At 42.1% G+C, this 23,037-nt stretch overlaps 2 protein-coding genes across 2 annotated transcripts in view; one reads left to right on the forward strand and one right to left on the reverse strand.

Moving 5' to 3' along the window:
* Positions 1 to 24: 24 nt before the first annotated feature.
* Positions 25 to 6,922, forward strand: Slirp (SRA stem-loop interacting RNA binding protein). Its single transcript, XM_059253049.1, has 4 exons — positions 25 to 164; positions 3,676 to 3,734; positions 6,285 to 6,392; positions 6,803 to 6,922. The coding sequence occupies exons 1-4, from the start codon at positions 68 to 70 to the stop codon at positions 6,875 to 6,877; spliced, it is 339 nt and encodes a 112-aa protein (XP_059109032.1). The 5' UTR covers positions 25 to 67; the 3' UTR covers positions 6,878 to 6,922.
* Positions 6,920 to 23,037, reverse strand: part of Snw1 (SNW domain containing 1) — a 33,289-nt gene continuing 17,171 nt past the window's right edge. The window contains exons 4-14 of the mRNA XM_059253047.1: positions 20,463 to 20,558; positions 20,267 to 20,373; positions 19,065 to 19,169; positions 17,770 to 17,839; positions 17,274 to 17,339; positions 15,358 to 15,474; positions 13,815 to 13,956; positions 11,681 to 11,777; positions 10,195 to 10,312; positions 7,653 to 7,816; positions 6,920 to 7,573 (exon numbers count right to left, since the gene is read on the reverse strand). Coding sequence (XP_059109030.1) covers positions 7,375 to 7,573; positions 7,653 to 7,816; positions 10,195 to 10,312; positions 11,681 to 11,777; positions 13,815 to 13,956; positions 15,358 to 15,474; positions 17,274 to 17,339; positions 17,770 to 17,839; positions 19,065 to 19,169; positions 20,267 to 20,373; positions 20,463 to 20,558 — 1,281 coding nt within the window. The 3' untranslated portion in view covers positions 6,920 to 7,374. The remainder of the gene's footprint in view (positions 7,574 to 7,652; positions 7,817 to 10,194; positions 10,313 to 11,680; positions 11,778 to 13,814; positions 13,957 to 15,357; positions 15,475 to 17,273; positions 17,340 to 17,769; positions 17,840 to 19,064; positions 19,170 to 20,266; positions 20,374 to 20,462; positions 20,559 to 23,037) is intronic.

Below are 23,037 nucleotides of genomic sequence, written 5' to 3' on the forward strand. Positions count from 1 at the left end.
GCAGCTCGGGACCCGGGAGGTCCTTCCGGGGTCACGACCCCAGGTCTAGATTCGTTCAGGTTTCAACATGGCGGTCTCCGCCGCGAGTCGGGCAATGGCGCTGCAAGCGCGTGCTGGTCGGCATATTGCTTTTATCAGAAAAATTCCTTGGACCGCGGCGGCGAGTGAGTGATGGAGATGAAGGGCGCAATTTTTATGTTTAAGTAACTCGTAAAACCTTGTAGAGAACTTAAGTCAGCATGGTAGATGGGTTAGGTCAGGTGGTTTGCTTTTTTTTAAATTTTTAAATTTTAATTTTATTTATTTATTTATTTATTTTTTAATGGAACGCTTCGCAGATTTGCGTGTCATCCTTGAGCAGGGGCCATGCTGATCTTTTTTTGAAGCGAGCTCAAGTGGTTTGCTCTTGAGCAAGTCACTGCGCGGAAAATTTTGTTTCCTTTTAACTGTTTAGGGATACCTCCCCACTCCCCCCTCCCCCCAAGAAAGAAAAAAAAAAAACCCACAACTTTTAGGGTGCGAATCGACCTTACCCAGTGATTTGGAATGAGTTGGTGGAAAGATTTATGATTTGCTTCCTTGGACATTTACAATTCAGAGGGAGCTATTTTGACCTCGGGGGAGCTTGGCTTTAAAGCGGCAAGAATGTAGGGGTGAACATGAGAGAAAAGGAGATCGCATTGCGTTCCAAAGATGAAAACTTGGACTCGGGAACTGGTCAAGGGGGAGGGGTCGGAAGCACGTAGTTTTTCAAGATAAAATTGACAGCATTTGTGCTGGTTTTAGGAAAAAGATGTACATTCCAGATTCCTGGCATAGGTGACTTGTGCTTTTAGAATTTAGGAGGCGCAAACTAAGAGAAGATGAAGAGTAAAGTTGCAGTGTGTGAATTTGAACTGCTAGTGAGGTCTCTGGCCAGCATATAGGTGGAGGTTGCATTTTGTGGTTGAGAGGTGGACTTTGAAGTCAGACTGCTTGAGTTAGAATTCCAAACTACTCATTTTAATAGTTGTATAATCCGAATTACTTGTTAATAATGGGAATAATGAACTGAATGTAAGATCGTACAAGAGAGCCTGTTTAATTTTCCAAAAAGTGGAATCAGTAATACCTCGACATCGAAATGGAGAAAGGATTAAAAGAGTTTATGTGTAAACTCAGTAGATTTATGCTAGCGTGTACGTACTTAACTAGTGGTAGTTATCTGCATGGTTAAAATTGAAGTGCAGGGAAGAAGACTAGTCTGGCAATAGAGGGTTAGTTAGTTCTAAAATCACCACCTTTGATTTCTGTTAGCTGCAGTTTAGATTTAGTTTTTATTTATGTGTATATATGTGTATGTGGATATGTGCAGGTGAATAAAGGTTCTTTTCTGTGTAGTACAGAAGAAGGCATTGGATCCACAAGAGCTGGAGCTGTAGGCATTTGTGAACCCTACTGACACGTGGGTCTTTAGAACTGAACTTGGGTCCTCTGTAAGAGCAGTATGTACACTTAAATGCTGAACCATCTCTCCAGCCTTATTTATTTTGAGACAGGATCTCATATTATTAGCCTACCTATAGACTGAGTGCTGGGGTTATAGGTGAGTTAACATGCCTGGTTAATTTTTTTTTTAAATTTGCTCACCCAAAGTTAAAATCCAAGATTATTTTTTGGTAGTTATTCATGTAAAGATCAGCCCCTTTAAAAGTATAGAATATAGTGATTTCTTAGTTTTTTTTTTTTTTTTTTAAAAACTCAGCCGGGCGGTGGTGGCGCACGCCTTTAATCCCAGCACTCGGGAGGCAGAGCCAGGCGGATCTCTGTGAGTTCGAGGCCAGCCTGGACTACCAAGTGAGTTCCAGTAAAGGCGCAAAGCTACACAGAGAAACCCTGTCTCGAAAAACCAAAAAAAAAAAAAAAAAAAACTCAGATGTAGTAGTATGATTAGAAATAGGGTCTGTGCTCCATCTTGGTGAATGCCAAACCCACTATAATGTTATTTCTTATAGTACGTCCCTTTCCTTTTTTTTTTTTTTTTCTTTCTTTTTTGAGACAGGGTTTCTCTGCATAACCCTGACTATCTTTGAACTTGCTCTGTAGACCAGGCTGGTCTCAAACTCATAGAGATCCTCCTGCTTCCGACTCCTGAGTGCTGGGGTTAAAGGCGTGCATCACCACTGTCCAGGCATATTCTTTTAAACTTTGTAGAAAGGCTGAGGATTTTCACCAGCATCTAGTAGATTCAAGTTTGCATGCCATAAGGGCTGCCTTGTAATCTTTAAAACTCAGTAACATTGCAACTTGGAAACATTTTTTTTTCCTCAGTTCATCCTTTCATTAAGCAAACAATTTCTGAGAGGCCATAATGGTCAGAAAGATCAGGGCCTCATAGAACAAAATAACTGGAGGTTAGGCAAAGTAGCACCAAACATACATATTTAAAACCAAATAGTAGGGGCTAGAGAGATGGCTCAGTGGTTAAGAGCTTGGGCTGCTATTCCAGAGGTTCTGAGTTCAATTCTCAGCAACCACAGTGGCTCACAACCATCTATAGTGGGATATGATCCCCTCTTCTGGTATGCAGGCATACATGCAGATGGAGTACTCATATACATAAAATAAATAAGTCTTTAAAAAACAATAAAAATTCTAGAAAACACTTGCAGTGTTATGGTTTGGACCTTGAATGTCTCTCGTTGGCTCCTATGCTAAGGACTTGGGTTACTAGCCTGTGGTGCTATTAGAAGTGGGAACCTTTTATGATATCAATCAGGCTGTTCTCGTTCAGATCATCACAGGGACATAAGCAAGTAATATTAAAATGTAAACCTACAACCACTATAGAAGAGAAAGAGACTGTGCAGCTTTATCTTTAAGATCATGTACTGTGAACCTTTTGAGATCTCACAGGAAGAATATTGTATTCTAGTATGAGCTCGATAAAATAATACTCTGTGGAGGTATTTAGCTCGGCCTGAAAAAAAGAAACCTTATACTTTAGATTGGAGGAGATAAGAGTACTGACATATGGATGAGAACCACAGACACAAGGATGGAAATCCACAGGATAGGACAGAATTAACTTTGCTGTACTTGATAGCAACTAGGCCAGCAAAAGCAAATAAGGCAGGAAGCATAGGTACGGCTGATTGAAGACCAGGAAATTGAGATTTTGTTTGGAAATCTCCAGTGCATCTGGCAGGAGACTGGGCTGGAAGGTTTATACCTTCCGCTTACAGGGATTGTCTTCCCACACCCAGTGCCATACCCGGTGTGAGAAGAGTATCTCCTGAGGATGGAGACTGCAGCCTGGCCAGCCGTTTATCTGTCCATGTCCCCATCACACCTCCAGATCTGCTGTTTTACAGCAACAGTCAGTCCTGTAGCTTTTGGAATCTTAAGACTCAGGGAATGTAAAGAAGTTCAGGAACTCTGGGCTCTTTCTGATTTTTTTTTTTTTTGGTTTTTCGAGACAGGGTTTCTCTGCGTAGCTTTGCGCCTTTCCTGGGACTCACTTGGTAGCCCAGGCTGGCCTCGAACTCACAGAGATTCGCCTGCCTCTGCCTCCCGAGTGCTGGAATTAAAGGCGTGCGCCACCACCGCCCGGCTCTTTCTGATTTTTATCTACAATCTACAATAGTGAATGCAAGATACACAAACTTATTTTAATATGCTTTCTCTTTCTTACAGGTGAGCTGAGAGAACACTTTGCTCAGTTTGGCCGTATACAAAGATGTAATTTACCTTTTGTGAGTATTAAAACATTAACAAAAAACTGTTGGGGGTGGGGAGGGGACATATCTCAGTGGTAGAACACTTGCCTCATATGTATGAGGCTCTGGGTTTGATCCTCAGACTCAGACTGCCAGAAGAGAAAAAATGTTATCATTTAATTCTTGATTTCTTTTATCAGCATTTAAAATACATTATCTAATGGAATGAAACTCTCAGAAAATCTGTTGATAAACTTGTGGGTGATACTGATTAAAGCATACAATACTTTATCACAGATATTTAACTAAAATTTTTTTTAGCTGCTGGTGATGGTGGTGCATGACTTTAATCCCATCACTCAAGAAGCATAGGCAGGTGGATCTCTGAGCTGGAGGCCAGCCTGGTGTATAGAGTGAGTTTTATGACAAGCCAGGGCTACACAGGCAAACCCTGTCTCCAGAAACAAAACAAACAAATTATGCTAAAATTGCATAATTTCCTTTTTAACAATTTTAAAAAGATGTATTTATTATGTATACAGTGTTCTGCCTGCATGTATGCTTGCATGTCAGAAGAGGGCACCAGTTCTCATTATACAGGGTTGTGAGCCACCATGTGGTTGCTGGGAATTGAACTCAGGACCTCTGGAAGAACAGCCAGTGCTCTTAACCTCTGAACCATCTCTCCACCCCCTGCATAATTTCCTTCTTCAAACCCCTCCCATGTATCCTGTGGCCACCCCTTACTCTTTTTCAAATTCATGCTATTTTTTTTCCCTCTTATTTCTTTTCAAGGGTTTCTCTGTGTAGCCCAGGCTGTCCTGGAACACTCTGTAGACCAGGCTGGCCTTGAACTCAGAGATCCACTTGCCTCTGTCCTCCAGGTGCTGGGATTAAAGGCATGCACCACCTGGCTGGTATCTTTTTCTTTTCATTGGTGTGAGTGTATGTGTGCAAGCATGTGTGCATCACACACACATACAACCTGCTCAGTCTGTATAAAGTTATTTGTATGTTTTCAGGGCTGACTGTTCAGTACTGGATAACCAATTGGTGTATGTCCCTGAGGAAAACTCTCCTGCTCTCAGCATTCCTCAGTTGTCTGTAGTTATTTTCTGAGGGTCAGGGCCTCTTGACCCTCCCTCCTTTCAGGTTAGCATGTCTACTGGCGCTGTCCTTGTTTAGTGTATCAGACATTTATGTTAACTTTTATTGTTGCATAATGCTATCCCAAGCATAATGGCTAAACACAACACATGGCTACAACTTAGCTGGGTTCTCTGCTCAAGGTTTCAGAGATGTAGATTGAGGTTTCATCAGAGGTTCAGAATGGGGAAAAGTATGACTTCCAACCTCCCCTGAGGTACTTGGCAAAATTCTTTTTTAACATTGTATTTATTGTGTGGGTGCTTTGCCTGCCCGTATGCCTGTGCACCATGTGTATATAGCGTCCCCAGAAGCCAGCACTGGATCTCCTAGGACTAGAGTTACAGTCAATTGTGAGACGCCATGTTGGTTCTGGGAACCGAACTCGGGTCTTCTGGAATAGCAGCAGTGCCCTTAACACTGAACAATCTCTCCAGCCTGGCAAAATTCTTTTAAAATTTGTGTTTCTGAGACAAGACCTCACTATGTAGCTCAAGCTGTCCTCAAAATTACTATTCCTGAACTCACAATTCTCCCGTCTCAGTTTTAAGTGATGGGCTTACAGGCATGTGCCACCATGTTCCAGTTTGGCAGCAAAGGTGTTTCTCTAGCGTGTTCAGACAGTCACATATAACATCATACTGGTGAGAGCCCATTTCCCTTTGCCATATTACCTGATTGGGGAAGCTATGTCTTATCATGTTTGCCATTTCTTTCTTTTTTTCTGAGACAGAGTTTCTCCATGTAGTTTTGGTTCCTGTCCTGGATCTCTCTGTAGACCAGGCTGGCCTCGAACTCACAGAGATCCACCTGGCTTGTCTCCTGAGTGCTGGGATTAAAGGCGTGCACCACCACCACTGGCCCACATTTTGTCTTACTAAGTTACATATTCTGACTCCAGTTCTATGGCATCTAATGCCCTCTTCTGGACTCCATGGTTACCCATGTGCATATGGCATACATTTACACAGGCACATAAACATCAGAACTGAGCATACGATGACAGAGGTAGTAGTGACAAAGTTCATTGGTCTCAGAAATGACCAGATACAACTAGGTTTGGGTTTTTTTTTCCGGCTCGCAGTAAGTAGTTCTATGAAACAAGGAAACAATGAAATGAGTACTTCAGTGGTCCATTTCCTTTGACTGTTAGTGGTTTGTTTCTAGACCTTTTGACTATATTAAGTGCACTGTTCTGATCTGCATCTAGAAAGATAGGGAAAGCTTTGTTCCTGTTTCCTCTGTTGCCAGTAGACAAGTAGAATAATGCTAGGATTTAGCCTTGGGTAACCAGGAGGGTATGTAGTAAGGGTTACTGATATGCACTGTCTGTGATCTAATTCTGGTGAATGAAAAAGTTGGTAGCCTTATATGGGTGGAGCTAATGGAAACTTTATCAAGTTCTTAGTTAATCCTTTTCCATTATATTTTCACTTTTAGGACAAAGAGACTGGCTTTCACAGAGGCATGGGTTGGGTTCAGTTTTCTTCAAAGGAAGAACTTCAGAATGCACTACAGCAGGAAAATCATATTATTGATGGAGTAAAGGTAAGTATTTCTGTTGACATTTGTTCCATGTTGCTTTTTAAAAAGTAGTTGGTGTCCTATAAGGTCGCTGAGGAAAGTACATGAAGACCCTGTTATTTTTGGTGCTAGGGCTTGAATCCAGAGTGCTATATATAAGAGAAGCACATGCTCCACTGAGCGTTCATCCCCATGGAAGACCCTCTGACAGTTTGTCCAGGCGTACTAACGCAGAAGGGTGGAAACAGCAGTGTAGGCAGATGGGCTGACATCTTGCCTTTCCCCCAGATGAAGAAGTTTTAGTTGATTACCAGAGGAAAGACACCAACCACCTGAGTCTCTAATAAAATGGTATCCTTACAAATAGGTAAATTCTGCTTTTAATGTTTCTGATAAGCATTACCTTTTTACACAGTGCTTTTTCCCCCCTACAGATCCATGTTCAAGCTCAGAAACCAAGGGTTTTGCAAGAAGAGGCTCAAACATCTGACGAAGAGAAAGACTTCTGAGATGATTATTGTCTTAGCCAGTAAATAAAAGTAACTGAGACCTTTTCTCAATGTTTTTATTTGAAACAAGAGCTGCACTAAGCAAGACCTTAGTTTCCCCACTGCGAGGTCAAACAGCACGGCAGGGCAAATATGTTTGGTGGCATAGTTCCAGTATGTGGACATTATCCTACTCACCGTTTTGGGGTAATAAAGTTTTTACACAAAATATTACCCATGGATTAGTAGGTGTCACATACAAGGAAGTGGTCTTCATTCTGTGTAGGGCAGTATTTCCTATAAGTGCCGCATGATGGGAGAAGCACAAACATAACCCATTCTTTAAAAAAACTAATCCAAAGTAGAATATTCAACCCCCCATCTCCTGGAGTAAAAAGTGGTCCTGGGATCTACTGCCCAGATTTGGTTTCTATCCTGATCATTTACAAAGGGTTTCCCAATGACTTGCATCATTAGGTTGTTGAGTAAGAGTTCATTTGCTCTGAAGAGAGGCCTATCTACTCCTTCCTCCGCTTCTTGCCTTCATGCTCATGTTCCTTAGGGCGACTGCTATCAGAGGGTCTTTTAGAACCACCATGCTGTTTGGCTTCTTCCAAAAATTTGTCCAAACCAAAAGGATCTTCCTCAAACTGAACTGGTCCCTCTCGGCCTCTCAGTCTACGGTCTGAACCAGAGAACTCCTTATCAGGAACAAATCTAGGGGAGAAAGAGAAGAGGTCATGAACTACCTTTGTTTTACTGGTGTAACGGGACAGTCAACTGTCTGTTTTGGTACCTGTTGGTCTTGATCCTGGTCTCTAGGTCATCACCATACATATCCTTGTCCAGATTTTTACTCGGCCTGTAGATACTTTGAGCCATATCTTTACCGCCTCTCCAGGCCTGATCATACACATTATAAATTTCATCTTCTCCATCTGCAAATCCACTGTCCATACCCTGTGGAAAAATAAATGACACTAAATAAAAATGTGTATTTATCCAAAGCTGAATCTGAATACTTGTGAGGAATTAACACTTCTAAGTTTACAGATAATTTTCAAAAAATCCCAACTGCAACATTTAAAAGATACATAAACTTGTTCAAACACATTTGAGTCCTTACCTAGAAACTTAATATTAAATTAAGGTATTCACTAAAAAGTTTGATTAAGCCAGGCGGTGGTGGCGCACGCCTTTAATCTCAGCACTCGGGAGGCAGAGCCAGGCGGATCTCTGTGAGTTCGAGGCCAGCCTGGGCTACCAAGTGAGTCCCAGGAAAGGCGCAAAGCTACACAGAGAAACCCTGTCTCGAAAAACCAAAAAAAAAAAAAAAAAAAAAAAGTTTGATTAAGCTGGCTATGGTCTACATATCAAGTTCCAGGACAGCCAGAACTAAGTAAAAGACCCTGTCTCAAACAACAAAAGCTTTGACTAGCCATAAGATAAAGGTGTATAGAGGAAGGTGGGGTAGATTTGTGAGGAGCTGAAGAGAGGGAGTGAATATGGTCAAAACTAATTGTATGAAATTCTCAAAAACTAATTTTTAAAACTTGACTAGCAATGCCATGAAAGTTGAAGGATTCTACTATAGGTACTTGACAGTAATGCTGAGAAATGTCACCTCAGCTGCCTGAGAACATCATTATCAAAGCACAAGACAATTAGACTCTCAATGAAAATCTTAAAAATTTTCACCCAATTTCGAAAAGCTTTAAGCTTAGGGTTATAAGAGATACAACCTTTCACCGCTTAAAGCATAGCGGTTAAGAAAAAAGCTTTAGCATCAAAGCAGTCAGGGTTGACTCTGAGTTCCATCAATGACCTAACCCCATCCCAATTATCTATGAAACATAACAGGGGACTGGGGAGATGGCTCAGTGTTGAAGCGCTTTCTCCATGAGCATGAGGTCTGGATCCTTAGGACCCATGTAAATGACAGGCGGGCATGGAAGCTTGCCTGTAACTTCATCCTCCGAAGATGTAGACGGGAGATCCCAGCCTCAGAGAATAAGGTGGGAGGAAAAGTGATAAAGGCCAATTCCCAACATCAGTGTCTGGCCTTACATACATGTACACATGTGTGCCTACACATGCAAACATGCATATAAATGAAAATGGAAAAATAAATGAAAACAATATAGCTTCATACCCATCCCCCCACACCCCACAAAGTGTTTTAAAGGACTGAGATAGAGTTAGAACAATGCCAGGAATATAACAAGTATCAAAAAAAGTGACTGTTACTCAGAAGAGCTTACTCAAATGCTATCTCCCTATCTTCTAAAACCAACAAGTCAAAGTTTTATACCCAGGAAACACTGACACTACACTGTACATGTATGTACACTCAACAGAAGGTTCTTTGAGGGCAGGGGCAAAGATATCTTTGATCTCACTGACTTATGGGAAGTTATTAGTCAACAATAGGTGATTAAATTGTTCTAGGCTGGTTAATTACAACCAATACTAGAAATGTGATTTCCTGACAGTCTACTACTTTAATAATCCAGCTCCATAGCTTTGTTTATATATATATGTTTTTGAAACAGGATCCCATGCACCTCAGGCTGACCTCGAACTCCTGATCTTCCTGCTTCTACCTTCCAAATGCTAGAATTACAGACATACCCACCGGACTTGGTTTATGTCATATTGGGGATCAAACTCAGTGCTTCAAGCATGCTAAGCAAGCACTCTACCAAATGAGCTATATTCCCAGCTCTAAAGCGTCATTTAAAAATATTTCAAATTAATGGTGCTACAAAACTAAACAAACAAACAAAAATTACCCAAAAGGTGCTTTTATAGGAAACCAGCTGTTTTAGAAACAAAAGATAAGCTAGGAGGTGGTGGCGCACGCCTTTCGTCCTAGCACTTGGGAGGCCGGCCTGCTCTACAGAGTGAGTTCCAGGACAGCCTGGGCTACACAGAGAAACCCTGTCTCAAAAAACCAAAACAAAAAAATTAAGAAAAAGTAACAGAAGAAGGAGAGATGTAGACATAGCAGTATCTAGTCTCATCACCCAATTCCTCTCATTGTCTACCAGCGATTCAGATCACAGCTAATTCTAAAAAGTCACAATCAGAAATGTTCCAGGTCCAGGGTAGCCTTGAACTCTTATCTTCCTGTCCAGCCTCCGAAATGGAATAAAAACACGGGCCACCATGTACAACTTGCACTTTTGTCTTTAAGTAAAAACATACAATTTCCAAATTTTTCCTGTCACCACTCTGGCATACTCTCAGCTAATCCAAATCTGAAGTATGTACTTTACTGAGAGGAAAGACATCCTTACCAATGTCCCAGACAAAGCTGTTTTCTAAGTTCCTCATACCTTGGATTGATTGAAGAGCCTTTGGTCATACTGAACTTCATTGGAAGTGCGAGGATTGGGCACACCAAGAGCAATGACTTCACTGATATCTCGATTTTCATTTCTCTGTAGTTTTGACCTATTTCAAATACACAGTCACTAACTGAACACATTTTACAGACAAGATGGATATATGCAATATAAATACAACCACTTTCAGAAACAAAGGAAATGAATACGGTATGTTTCTGTCTCGTGAGCATACATTCTCAGCTAATGCACAATCACATGAGCAGCTTACAGAACTTCAGCTGCATGACTAGAGAAGGCAGGCAGGCAGGAGTCCACACAGAGACTGGTTCTTCGATGCAAATGACTGCACCACATACCATCAGTCCTTTTCAGCAGGCCACACTCAGCCCTGACCTAACTATATGTAGTAATTTTTATCCCACCAGGGTGCTGAGGAAAACATGACAATGACTAGATTTCTCTGTATGGCTTTTGACATTACACTAATTCCTCTGCTGTTTTAGTATAAACGCAATCAGTATCTCAATGAAACCATGGTAACTGTCACCACTTTACAATGCTCATGTCTTACAATATTTCTGTAGACATTTTATTTTCATCCAATTACAAGTTCACAGCTTCTCTGTGTCATCAATTCTCACGGCCACTTCACTGGTCTGGAAAGCCCCATCTCTGTACAGAGCCACTGTCCTTCACAACGTAGCTAGTCCCCAACTCACTGGCCATGTCCACACCTCTCTCACTCCGCTCTCTTCTACACCGGTTCAATTTCTGCTCCCCAACTAAACTTATCCAGAGAAGAAATATGCCAATTAAACAAGGCAGAGATGATTTCAGATATAAGATATAAATTCCTAGGATAATCGGAGCATGAAAAATTGCTCACACAGAAAGAAAGTATTTCATATTTGCATTTTGCCTGAACCCCGAATTCCACCTCTGCAGCACAGCATTTTCTGGACTTTGAAACAAGAGAAGTCCTCAGGCATTAGTGAATCTCAAATTTCCCTGATTTCTATTTTATGTCCCTATACATGGGTGCCACTTCACTTTTGTAAATGTTTCCCATTTGTGTAAAGCTCTGTTCTGAATTTTAAAACAAACTACTCACGGAAGTCAGAATCTTCTTTTAAAACTGCCTACTGTACTAGGCACAGTAGTTGGCACAGAAAGGATGCCACTAAGGCTATGACAGCTGGCTTTCTGTCTACACACAGGCATACAACCAGCATATCCCACTACCTGAATAGGAAAGCACACATCAAAATAATTCCATTCTCTCCTTCTGATTCCCTTTTTCCTATCCCGACTATTCTTCATACTAAATACTAGTCCTACAAAGTGATGGCAGGGCAGGTTGCCTTTCAGGGAGAGTCAGTTCTGTTAAGACAAAGTTAAATGCTAATTTATTACCAAGCTCAAGAACTCAAAATGCCCCTTTCCTAACTTGCAAGGATGCCAGCTAGTGACCCACCTCTTATCAGGCGCTGCCCTGGAGAGGTTCCGGTCATGCTGTCTCTCTTTCCGCCTGTCATGACGGATTTCATCCCTTTCTCGCGCTTCTCCATCCTCTGTGGACACAGTTGAAAATTACATCGTCACCGCATTAGCTATTCAGATTTTTGTACAAGAGCTTCTTTAACCTTAGAAAATGCCATATTTTTTTAGTTTTTGAGACAGGGTATCACTATATGGCTGAGGCCAGCCTGAAACTCTGGACCTTCCTGCCCCCACTTCTCTGCTGCTGGGATTACAGGTGTGCACGACCACTTCTTTATGGTCACACTCAGTCCTTTAAGGTTACTTGCAGTCAATTTAAATCCAATTAATTTGTGGACTGTGGACTCTTAGGTCAGCTGCCTTCAATTTACTTGAAATGCACCTAAATAGAAAGCTGGACTGAGGTGGCGGGATGAGCACACAGGTGAAGAAGAAAATTCAGTAATACTAACTGATTTTTTTTGAGACAGGGTTTCTCTGTGTAGTTCTGGAACTCACTCTGTAGACCAGGCTGGCCTCGAACTCAGAGATCTGCCTGCCTCTGCCTCCTGAGTGCTGGGATTGGCTTTTTTTTTGACATAGGCTCTTACTAAGTGGCTCTGGCTGTCCACAAAATTTCCATTCTCCTGTCTCAGCCTCCTCAGTGCTGAGAGTAGAGGTGTACTACCATGTGATTAGAAAAAAATAAGAAAAAAACCAACTTTTTTTTTCTTCTCCTTCAGATAAAACAACAACAAAAATAACTCTGTCTCCCTTTCTCTCCTGATTTTCTGAGACAGAATCTATGTAGCTCAGGCTGGCCTGGAACACCATGAAGACCAATCATGTCATGAACCTGCAATCCTCCTATCTCAAACCTCCAGGTGCCAGTACTACAGGCACGCCCACGACACATGGTGAAGGTGACCTCTCCTTGTCTTTCCGTTTACTGAAGTAGATTGTTGTATCTTACCCTGTCCTACCATCTGGCTCAAGATCTCTGTCTAAAAAAGAATGCCACACACTGGGTGCTTGGAATGAACTGAGTCACATCCTCACAGCTTTTCTGATTACAATTACAAATTCACCGTAATTTTGTAGGACTATCGTGGCACACGCCTTTAATCTCAGCATTTGGGAGACAGAGGCAGGCAGATCTCTGAGTATGAGGCCAGCCTGGTCTACAGTGCCAGTTCCAGAACAACCAAGGCTACACAGAGAAACTCTGTGATTTTATCTTCCCTTCATAACAGACTTGATACACTAATGTCAATCACTAAATAAAGCCAGTCAGAAAACACTGGCAATTTTATACATTAGTCTACAAATCAGTAAAACTCCAGATTATTTTACAACGTTGGCAAATTGACTTAGTTGGGAATTTATATTTTCTTTCTAAATTTTAAGAAAACCACAATGGGACTAAAAAATGATAAAGCCTATCAATAGCAATAATGTAAATTGAAAGGTGTAACCGTGAGGCTGGATGTGGTGGTGCATGCCTTTAACCTCAGCACTCAGTGGACAGAGGTAGGCAGATCTTTTGAGTTTATGAAGCCTGCCTGGTCTATATATGAAGTTCCAGGATAACCAGGCTATTCTAAATTTTTTTTTTTTTAAAGTATAATTGTCCCTCAATATCCTACAGAGACCTCATGTATACTTTGATGGGTGAATGTTCAAGTCCCTTACATAAAAATGTTATACACACATCTGACAGGCCATATTTTCTAGGAATAATGGCAGGAACAAGCCTGCACAGTTTGGATACAGATGCCAACTGCCCAACCTAGATACTTTCAATCCATAACTAGTTTAGTCTGTGGCTGAGGATCCTAGGGATACAGAGGACCAACTGAATATTGATGAAAACTAAGAATTTCCAGTGTATTTCCATATGGAAGACTCATTTCAAATATGTACTTCATTGTTTTCTACTTCAGCTTAGTAAGGAAGGAGGTCATACCCCACTTCTATGTTTTTCTGAAATATCTATATTTTTCTTATACATACACACTACTTTTGTATGCTGTAAAACAGGCCCCACCCCCAACACACAATGCACGGAGATATTCTAAAATGAGATATACAGTGTTCACCACATAAACTCCAAAATGAGGCTGTCATACCTTTTTCCACATGGGTTTTGATCCCAGCTCTCCTCTCTCTGGCCTTCTGGGCCATTTCTCTAAGCTTCTCCTCATGTTTCTCCTTTTCCTTTTGAGCCATCTTTCTCTCCACTTGGGCTCGCATTTCCACAGCTTCCCGAGCCTGTTCAGTGAGGTGAGATGTTGTTAAGTGTGTCACACCACAGGGTAAATATTTACAGTTACATTCAAACTACCTTCCTGAGCTCTACCAGGTCAAAGAATTACAGGTTCCTTACCTGTCGCTGCTGGAGAGACTAAGACTCGGCTGGCCTTTTGTCTCTGGGGAATGTTGTGATAGCGCAACTACAGAGACCCCAACTGATTTTATAAGTCAAGCACATCACTAATGCTTCCTCAGAAACAATCTAAAAATGAGATACTGGCTGAGCATAGCATCGAGCACCAGTAATCCCAGCACAAAGATCATCTAAGTCCACGAGTTCAAAACCAGACTGGCATCCGCTGGGCACGGTGGCACATGCCATCAACCCCAGCACTTGGGAGGCAAAGGCAGGTGGGTTTCCTGAGTTTGAAGTCAGCCTGGTCTATAGAATGAGTTCTAAGACAGCCAGGGCTATGTAGAGAGACCCAGTCTCAAAAATAAAACGGACTGAACAACAGTAAGATCAAGTCTCAAAATGTAAGTAAACAGGTAAATAAATGTAGCTGGACATGGTACTACATACCTGCAATCTAGAACTCAGGAGGATGAGGCAGAAGGATTGCAATGAGTTCCAGCAGAGCCTGAGATTGAAACTCAGATCCTGCCTCAAAAAACCAAAACCTACCAAAAATTAAGTATGACTTCACCTTAAGATCAAACTTTCGTCTGCATTTGAAAGACTTTAGTCAGATCCTGCCTTAAAAAACTAAAACCCTGGGCTGGAGAGATGGCTCAGAGGTTAAGAGCACTGGTTGCTCTCCCTAGAGGTCCTGAGTTCAATTCCCAGCAACCACACGGTGGCTCACAACCATCTGTAATGAGATCTGGTGCCCTCTTCTGGTGTGCAAGCATACATGCAGGCAGCACACTGTCTATATAATAAATAAATATTAAAAACAAAAACCCACCAAAAATTTAAGTATGACTTCACCTTAAGACAAAACCTTAGTCTACATCTTAAAGACTTGAGGAAAAAAACAAACAAAAAGCAAGAACCCACTTAATTGTATGTGCGTGTGCATATTAATACAGCACTTATTTATAATATCAACAGCCAACACCATTAATGCCACTTTATGCAGCATTTAATCAGAATGTTTCCTTATCGTTCCCTACAACCGATCTTTTGGAGATCATCTACATCTAAAAGAGAAGAAAACTATGCAGTGCAGAACGGGACCTAGCAGTCTCCACTCTGTGCACGGAGAGGGAGCAGGGGTCACCACTGCTGGGTACAACTCTATACAGAGCTGTAGCTAGCCCCCGCTGTCATCTGCACACACAAGTTAGTGTCTCTCTAGGACCTGAGGTGAACAGCTGTGGGCGCACAGAACATTCAGCAAACTGTAAATGACCAACCTTCCGATCAGCAATGTACAGAGCTTCAGCCAGTTTGGCAAAATTTTCGTTGATGTGTACGGTCTGAAGTCCTCTTCCGTCAGCAGCCAGCCGTTTATCCAGAGGAATTGTGTAACCCTGGAGGCAAAGCAGAAGTCAGCTCAGCTGAGCTACAGCCATCATGGAACATTAGCCTAGTGCATGCCCAATTTGAGAACATCCAATTCCTGTTTCTCACTCTTCTTACACAGTTATGGAAAACAACCAACACTAGGTGCTTTGGATGGAGGGTCCTAGTAACTACATACGGCTAGGACCACAGCATTTTCCACTTCACAGAGGAAGACGGGTCACAGTGCTGAGGTGACGGTGACAACTTCAGAGTCGGGAAGGGGGTGATCTAAGACTACAATACCAACAGTAGGACGCAAGAGCCCACGCTTTGAAACAGTGATTGTGTTAGTAACTGTGGATCACAGAAAAAGGAAATCATTGTCCAGTAGTCAAACAGCTGCTCCAGGAGTAAAACCAACAGTCATAAGAACTCAGATAAACTACTATAACCCAGGGAATATGCTCAACATGTACGAGACTTTCATGCCTGGTTTTGTTTTTCCAGATTTCTAACTCTTCTCCCAAACACTAATGTTGTGTCCATTGTCTCCTAACATAAAACAGTGCTGGCTGCGTGTGGGGGTACAGGTCTGTAACCCCACCTGAGAGGCTGAAGCAAGAGGATTATAAGTTCAGGATCAGCCTGGCTCACATAGCAAGTTCTAGGCTATAGAGTGAGACTGTGGCCCCCAGACCAAAAATAAAAAGAAGCTCTCATCTAAAAGAATCCATAAACGTAAACAAAGTCCCCAGTGTTTCAGAATCATCTCAACACATCACGGAGTTACACAGAATGAATGAATCAACCCAGGAAGACAGTCGGACAGCCACTCCAGTGGAGGATGACTAACTTTAAGTGACTGCCTTCACCCATCAAAGTGACTCCAAGCCTGTAAGGAATTCAAATTAGGAAATGTACCCCATATTTACAGATTTTTACTAAGCTCTGGCAGTTAGCTGAGATACACAGAATTTGTGTTTGCCCTGGCTGTCCTGGAACTCACTATTAGACCAGGCTGGCCTCAAACCTACAGACTCGCTGCCTCTGTCTGTCTCAGGGTACCATCATGCTCTGCTACACATAGGTTTTATTGTTAGGGCTTTTTAGACAGGATCTGGTGACGTCCCCAGGAGTCTTCACCTTGTTATCCTCCTGCTTCAGTTCCATGTGTGCAGGGATCACAAGCACGCAACACCACGCATGCCTGGCGACACAGCAGAGTAACTGGGGATTCAAACACTGTTCTCCTTTCTCATGTGGACACTGAGAATGGTTTAATTTTTTTCTGGAAATAATTCTAACCTAGAAATTTGACCTTCATGAAGAATTACATCTTCAATCAACAGGGTATTTTGCTCTTATTTTTCCTTTTCTATGAGCTTCTGATATGCCAGAGATTTACATGGCATTCGAGTGCCCAGTATAGCAACATGGTGCGTGTAACTGAAAGCATCCCGCGAAGCTGTCTTTACTGCTTTGGCGGTGCACCTGTGTCTCACACGCTGACCGTGTGCGCTCCCTCTGAGCTCCACTCTCAGCAGTAGTAACTTCTTTTTTTCTTTTTAGTTTTTCGAGACAGGGTTTCTCTGTGTAGCTTTGCGCCTTTCCTGGAACTCACTTTGGAGACCAGGCTGGCCTCGAACTCACAGAGATCCACCTGCCTCTGCCTCCCGAGTGCTGGGATTAAAGGCGTGTGCCACCACAAACTTCTTATTGTGAACACTTAGCTAAGTGAGGCAGTGAGGCATGTCCCCAGGCTGCAGCCCCTTCCGGAGCAATCCCCATGAGACGGTACTAACAGACAGTGTGACAGAAAAATCACCTTTGCGTTCTTCCAGTTGGAGATACAAGGGGGGATCTTCCACTCTTGTTGTTCCTTGACAGTCATCTGAAAAACAGATGAGGGGAGAGACGCTGTTACTACAGTCTGACTCCAACCCAAACAGACCCCCCCATGCACTGACACATGAACAGAGCAAAGTCTCTGTAGCAGTGCACACTGACAGAGGAGAAGACTGCAGATATTACAAATGCCCGACAGCAGTTTTCCATACTTAAAAGTGCCTGAAACCCCACTCTTGTGGATGTCAACCAGATCCTGTGCACTCCACTGAAAGCAGAGGTCGAGTTACTGGTAGTAGTAGCAGCAAACATTCACAAACACTCGCATAAACACACTGTACTCTGTAGTCTTAAGTGGGTCCGTATTTGCTCTTGAAAAAGAAAAAGGTTTAACCGTCATGGTGACTTGGACCTACAGGCAGAGGGGCTCTTTATGAACTAAAAACCACAGGTGATGTGACTACAGCAAGGATTACCTTCCGACTAGGAGAATGCATTACAGGTGCAGGAGGAGATGGTGGTCCCCGGGGAATTTTCTTATTAATCCTGAAGAATATATCAAAGGAAAACAAATCATCAGAGCATGAAGTCCTCAGATGCTTTTTGGTTATCAGGTCCAAGTCTTCCCTTCTCATTTTAATTTTCTGTTGTGATGAATGCTCATGGACACCTTGCGCTTGGTTTTGTTGGCTAATAAAGGTGGCCACTGTCACCACTCACCTCACATTGTTACCACTGCACAGTGCAATATACTCACGGCTTGACGTAACTGACACACAATTAATTAAACATGAAGTGTACACTCCGATCACCTGGATAACAGAAGCTAGACAGCGAGCACCCTCGTCATCTAAACCTCTGCACGTCTTGTGCCTACTCCTTTTCTTTTCCATGGGCAACCACTACTCACCTGCTGTCTATAACTAAGGAGAAAATTGCATTTTCTAGAATTTTTAAAATTATGTGTTGTCTGTGTGTGTGTGTGTGTGGGGGGGGGGGATGTATGTACCCTGGAAGTCTGGAGGTCAGAGATCAACTCTGTAGCAGTGGGTTCTCTCCTGATGCCATGTGAGTCCCAGGAACTGGACTCTGGTCACTGCACTTGGCAGTAAGTGTCTTTAACCTCTGAGCCTTCCTGCTGACCCCATTTTCTAGAGTTACACACAGAACCATAACATTGTATTACTTGTTTTTGTCCGGCTTCTTTCATGTAGCACAACTGTTTTCAGACTCATCTATGTTATTGTAGTAGTTTATTCCTTTACTTGGCCCAGTAATATTGCAAGGACTGATGCACTAATGTTTGCTTATCTAGTCACCTGTTCACGAACACGTAGAACACTTGTTTGATCCTCATTGTACTGGGTGGTTGTGTGTCAACTCGACACAAGCTATAGTCATCAGAGGAAGGAGACTCAGTTGAAGAAATGCCTCCTTGAGATCCAGCTGTAAGGCATTTTCTCATTTAGTGATCAATGGTGGGTGGTGCCATCCCTGGGCTGTTGGTCCTGGGTTCTATAAGAAGGTGGGCTGAGGAAGCCATGGTAAGCAAGCCAGTAAGCAGCACCCCTCCACGGCCTCTGCATCAGCCCTTGCTTCCGGGATACTGCCCTGTCTGAGTTCCTGTCCTGACTTCTTTCAGTGATGGACAGCAATGCTGAAGTGTAAGCTGGATAAACCCTGTCCTCTCCAACTTGCTTTTTGGTCATGGTGTTTCGTCACAGCAATAGAAGAAACTCTAATTTAGACACTCATGAAGCCAGGTACTTACTTGAATCTTGGCGGCTCCATTGGATCTTTCTGCATTTCTACCATCCGAATAACTCTCTGTTTAGCTCCAGAGTTGAATGCTACTCCTTGCTGAGATGGTGTATAGCTAAATAAAGTAGATGAAAATTAAAGGTGCAATTAGTTCAAGCTTTTGGTAGGCATTTATCTTCTATTACAGTTCCATGTGACTACACTTTCAATTCTTTTCAGGAAGTACTGATATAAAATAACCTTACATTTAGGCAGGGCAGGCAGAAGCAGACCAGAAAAGGAACAGAAACTGAATCCAAACAAAATGTGCACTCAAGTGGTTAGTGACTTCCTTCCTCATCCTTTCCACATTCCACCTGGGAAATATGCCTGCTCAGCTTTGCAGGTCTAAAACTAGCACCTACTTTTAAGTCTACATGATGGACAAAAATTGCCAGGGCTGGAGAGATGGCTCAGTAGTTAAGAGCTCAGACTGCTCTTCTGGAGTTCAATTCCCAGCACCCACATGGCATCTGACCACTGCCTGCAACTTCAGTTCCTGCAAGTCCTTCTTCTGGCCTCGCTGGGCAATGGGCATGCAGGCAAAACACCCATATATATAAAATAACAATAAATAAATATAAACAACTGTGGTTTGGGCCTTTACCATAGGTAATGGTTATTTTCTTAAAAACTGAAATATCAAAACCCCACAAACCCAAAACAACCATTTGAAGATCACAACAGCTAACATCTTGCTTTGAGGCAAGGTCTCAATATGTAGCCCTGGCTGGCCTAGCACTCAAGAGATCCATAGGTCTTTGCCTAGGCATGTGCCACCCTACCCAGCTTACAGCAGTTAATATCGTAACGTAGGTATTTTAAGAAAAAAAAAAAAAACAAAAAAAAAAAACCAACTCCTGGGGCCGGAGAGATGGCTCAGTGGTTAAGAGACTGGCTGTTCTTCCAGATGTCCTGAGTTCAATTCCCAGCACCCACATGAGGGCTCACAACTATCAATAATGGGATTGATTCAATGCCATCTTCTCTCTGATTCCCTCTTCTGTCTTGCAGGCATACATACAAACAGAGCACTCATACACTAAAATAAAGCTTAAAATCAAAAAACCCCTTCTGCAAACAAGAGTCAATAGGCTTCAAAAGTCATTAATGAAGACAATGCACTTATAACTGGCTCTGTAAGCTGGTGAGAGAGTCTAGCACGGTGCATACCGGATATACTGAGCAGGAGCCAGCTTGTCAGCTGCACGAACTGGCATGGCTGCAGCAACCTTCTGCGATACGGACTTCTCCAAGGCTACTCTTGTCTTCTCCGTTATCTGAAATGAGAAGCATCATGTTGAGCAGTCGGAAATTAACAAGGACACAAAGTCATCTAAAATAATGGCATATATCAACTCTGAGTTACCTCTTTAATAGCCTCTTCATCAGGCCTTTGCAGGTCTGGGTCATCTGCATTCATAACCTCCTTTGGAACCAGGTCAGTGTATTTGCTGTAAATGACCTAAAGTGTTCAAACACAAGCAGGCTTAGAACACATAGAATGGAGAGAAGCAACCTCATTAAGTCACTCTAGATGTCAATACGTCCTTTCAGCATATTTATTTACACACTTAGGATACCCAGTTTTGTCATTCAGATTTTAAAACTAAAGGAGCTTAAAATATGTACACAAATTGCTGCCCTGGCTGCAACCTGATCACTTTCCCTTGACCCCATGCATTTAAATTATTTGAGATCTTCTAATTAAGTCAGTATCCAAACATATTCTGCCAACAAAATCTTATGCATCAGTGATCTCTATTTTTGAGGCTCACTAGGACTTGAAATTAATGATGATATAAATTGCCTATAGCACCATTATCTTGGATTAAAAACTCATCAGAATCTAAGTCGGGTTACTAAATAATTTCCAAATTCATTGGGCCTAGAAAATTCCATTGACCTCATCCTATTTAAGTTTCTGTTTTCTGGAATCAATTCTATTCACAAACTAGGAAAGTGAACATGAAGGAAAAGAAAAAGCCCAGAATATTTTCTTCTACAAGAGTAAGAGAAAAACAAAAACATATTTATACGTGTGTCCTAGTTTCATCTCTGTGTCTGTGACAGCCTGACCAAAAGAGACTTGGGGAGAAAAGGATTTATTTGGCTTACAATTCCAATTTAGAGTCTATTATTGAGAGAAGTCAAGGCAGGAACTGGAGCAGCTGGTCAGGTTATATCCAGTCAGGAGCAGGGGGAAATGAATGAGTTTCTGCTGCCTGCTCCCATTTAGCTTTTGCCTGACTCACATAGTGCAGGAAACCCTCTGCTGAGGGGATGGTGGTGCCCACAAGGGGCTGTCTGCTCTTATCAATGATCAAGACAATCCCCTACAGACATGCCCACAGGCCAACCTGATTTAGACAATATTCAACTAGGGCTCCCTTCCCATGTGATTCCAAGTTATAGGAAATTGACAATAGAAACAAATTATCCTAATACATAACTTGCTCTATACTCAACTTCAGGATGACTTTATGAACTGCATCAGGACCAACACTGTCCTTTTAGGTTGATCCTAATGTGATGGGCTCTTGAAACAGATAACTTGCTTGCTTGTTATCAATATTTCCCTAGTATTTTCATTAAAATGTACATGGCAGACTTTAAAGGAAAAAGATACTAGAAATTTAACAAATATTCTAGATTTTAATACTTTTGTTAGACATTCTTTGACACATATACATAAAAAGAGTAATTTATGGGGCAGGAGAGATGACTTGGTAGTTAAAAAACATTTTCTGCTCTTATAATAAAAGACCAAGGTTCAGTTCCTAGCACCCACAAGGCAGCTCACACTAGTCTGTAACTTTGATTCCAGGGGATCTGATACTCTCTTCTGGCCTTCAAGGGCACCAGGCACATGTGTCCCTCATATACACATACAGGCAAACACATTACACATGCATAAAAATGAATCTTTAAGTGGTGGCACACGCCTTTAACCCCAGCACCTGGGAGGCAGAAACAGTTCATCTCTGAGTCTGAGGCCAGCTTGGTCTGCACTGCAAGTTCTAGGCCTGTTAGTGCTACCTAGGGAGAGAACCTGTCTTAAAAACAAAAAGAAACAAACATAGTAATACCCAAACAACAAAAACAAATATAAAAAAGACAATTTATGCAACTTATAAGCAAGAAACAAAATTCCTGGTGCCTGTGATCTTCACATTTTTTTTCTTCAGAAGACAACTTAACCACTAAAAGCTAAAATTGTAACCTACCATGTATCTCTTAAAACAGCTGAACGGGATGTAAACTGTTCTCAATTTCCTACTCAAGCAACAGTGCAAGAAACACTGGCTACTTCCAACCCGGCTCTGCCTACAGCCTCATCTCTCTTGCTTACAGTACACGTTCCCGCCGCAGGCACACAGTTCTTCTGTTCCTTGAACAGACTGTAGTTTTCCCAGCTCCAAGGAGGTGTAGAGTTCTTCAAGTTCTAAATCTCTTGTGTTCCAAATTGGTTGAGGTCTGCCTGCCCCTCCAGACCCAATCACTCTGCACCTCAGCACTTTGTCTACTCTCTTCAAAGCATTCATCACACTACGCTTTTTTCCTAAGTCACCTTGCTAAAACAATGAAAATAATGATCACAGCTTTATTTACTGAGCTCTTATTATTTGATACCATGTGGTTCTACTTGCATGCATGTGATTCAGACTGATTTAACCTTTATATCCACCCACAAGGCTTGCAAAATCATACCTAGTTACCAATGAGAAAACTCACTAATGGATTTCTGGGTCCTGCAACAGTACCTGGTCTACAGAAGGCACTCAGGGACTTCTTTTGTATAAATGAAAGACTAACTGTCCTTTAGAGGTGCCTTATTTCATGTAGGATAGTGGGAGGAGGAGAGACAGAAAAGAGGGCGTGCTGTCCATGCTGACCCCAAACTACCATGCTCCAGGGTCCTCCTGACTCACCCTCCAGTGAGC

Source organism: Peromyscus eremicus, unplaced genomic scaffold, assembly GCF_949786415.1.
Source record: "Peromyscus eremicus unplaced genomic scaffold, PerEre_H2_v1 PerEre#2#unplaced_1181, whole genome shotgun sequence".
Classification (NCBI taxonomy): Eukaryota; Metazoa; Chordata; class Mammalia; order Rodentia; family Cricetidae; genus Peromyscus; species Peromyscus eremicus.

Coding starts and splice junctions, on each gene's coding strand:
- Slirp (XM_059253049.1), top strand. CDS start 68: ATGGCGGTCTCCGCCGCGAGTCGGGCAATGGCGCTGCAAGCGCGTGCT. Junction 3,735..6,284: donor AAAGATGTAATTTACCTTTT/GTGAGTATTAAA, acceptor TTTCACTTTTAG/GACAAAGAGACTGGCTTTCA. Junction 6,393..6,802: donor ATATTATTGATGGAGTAAAG/GTAAGTATTTCT, acceptor TCCCCCCTACAG/ATCCATGTTCAAGCTCAGAA.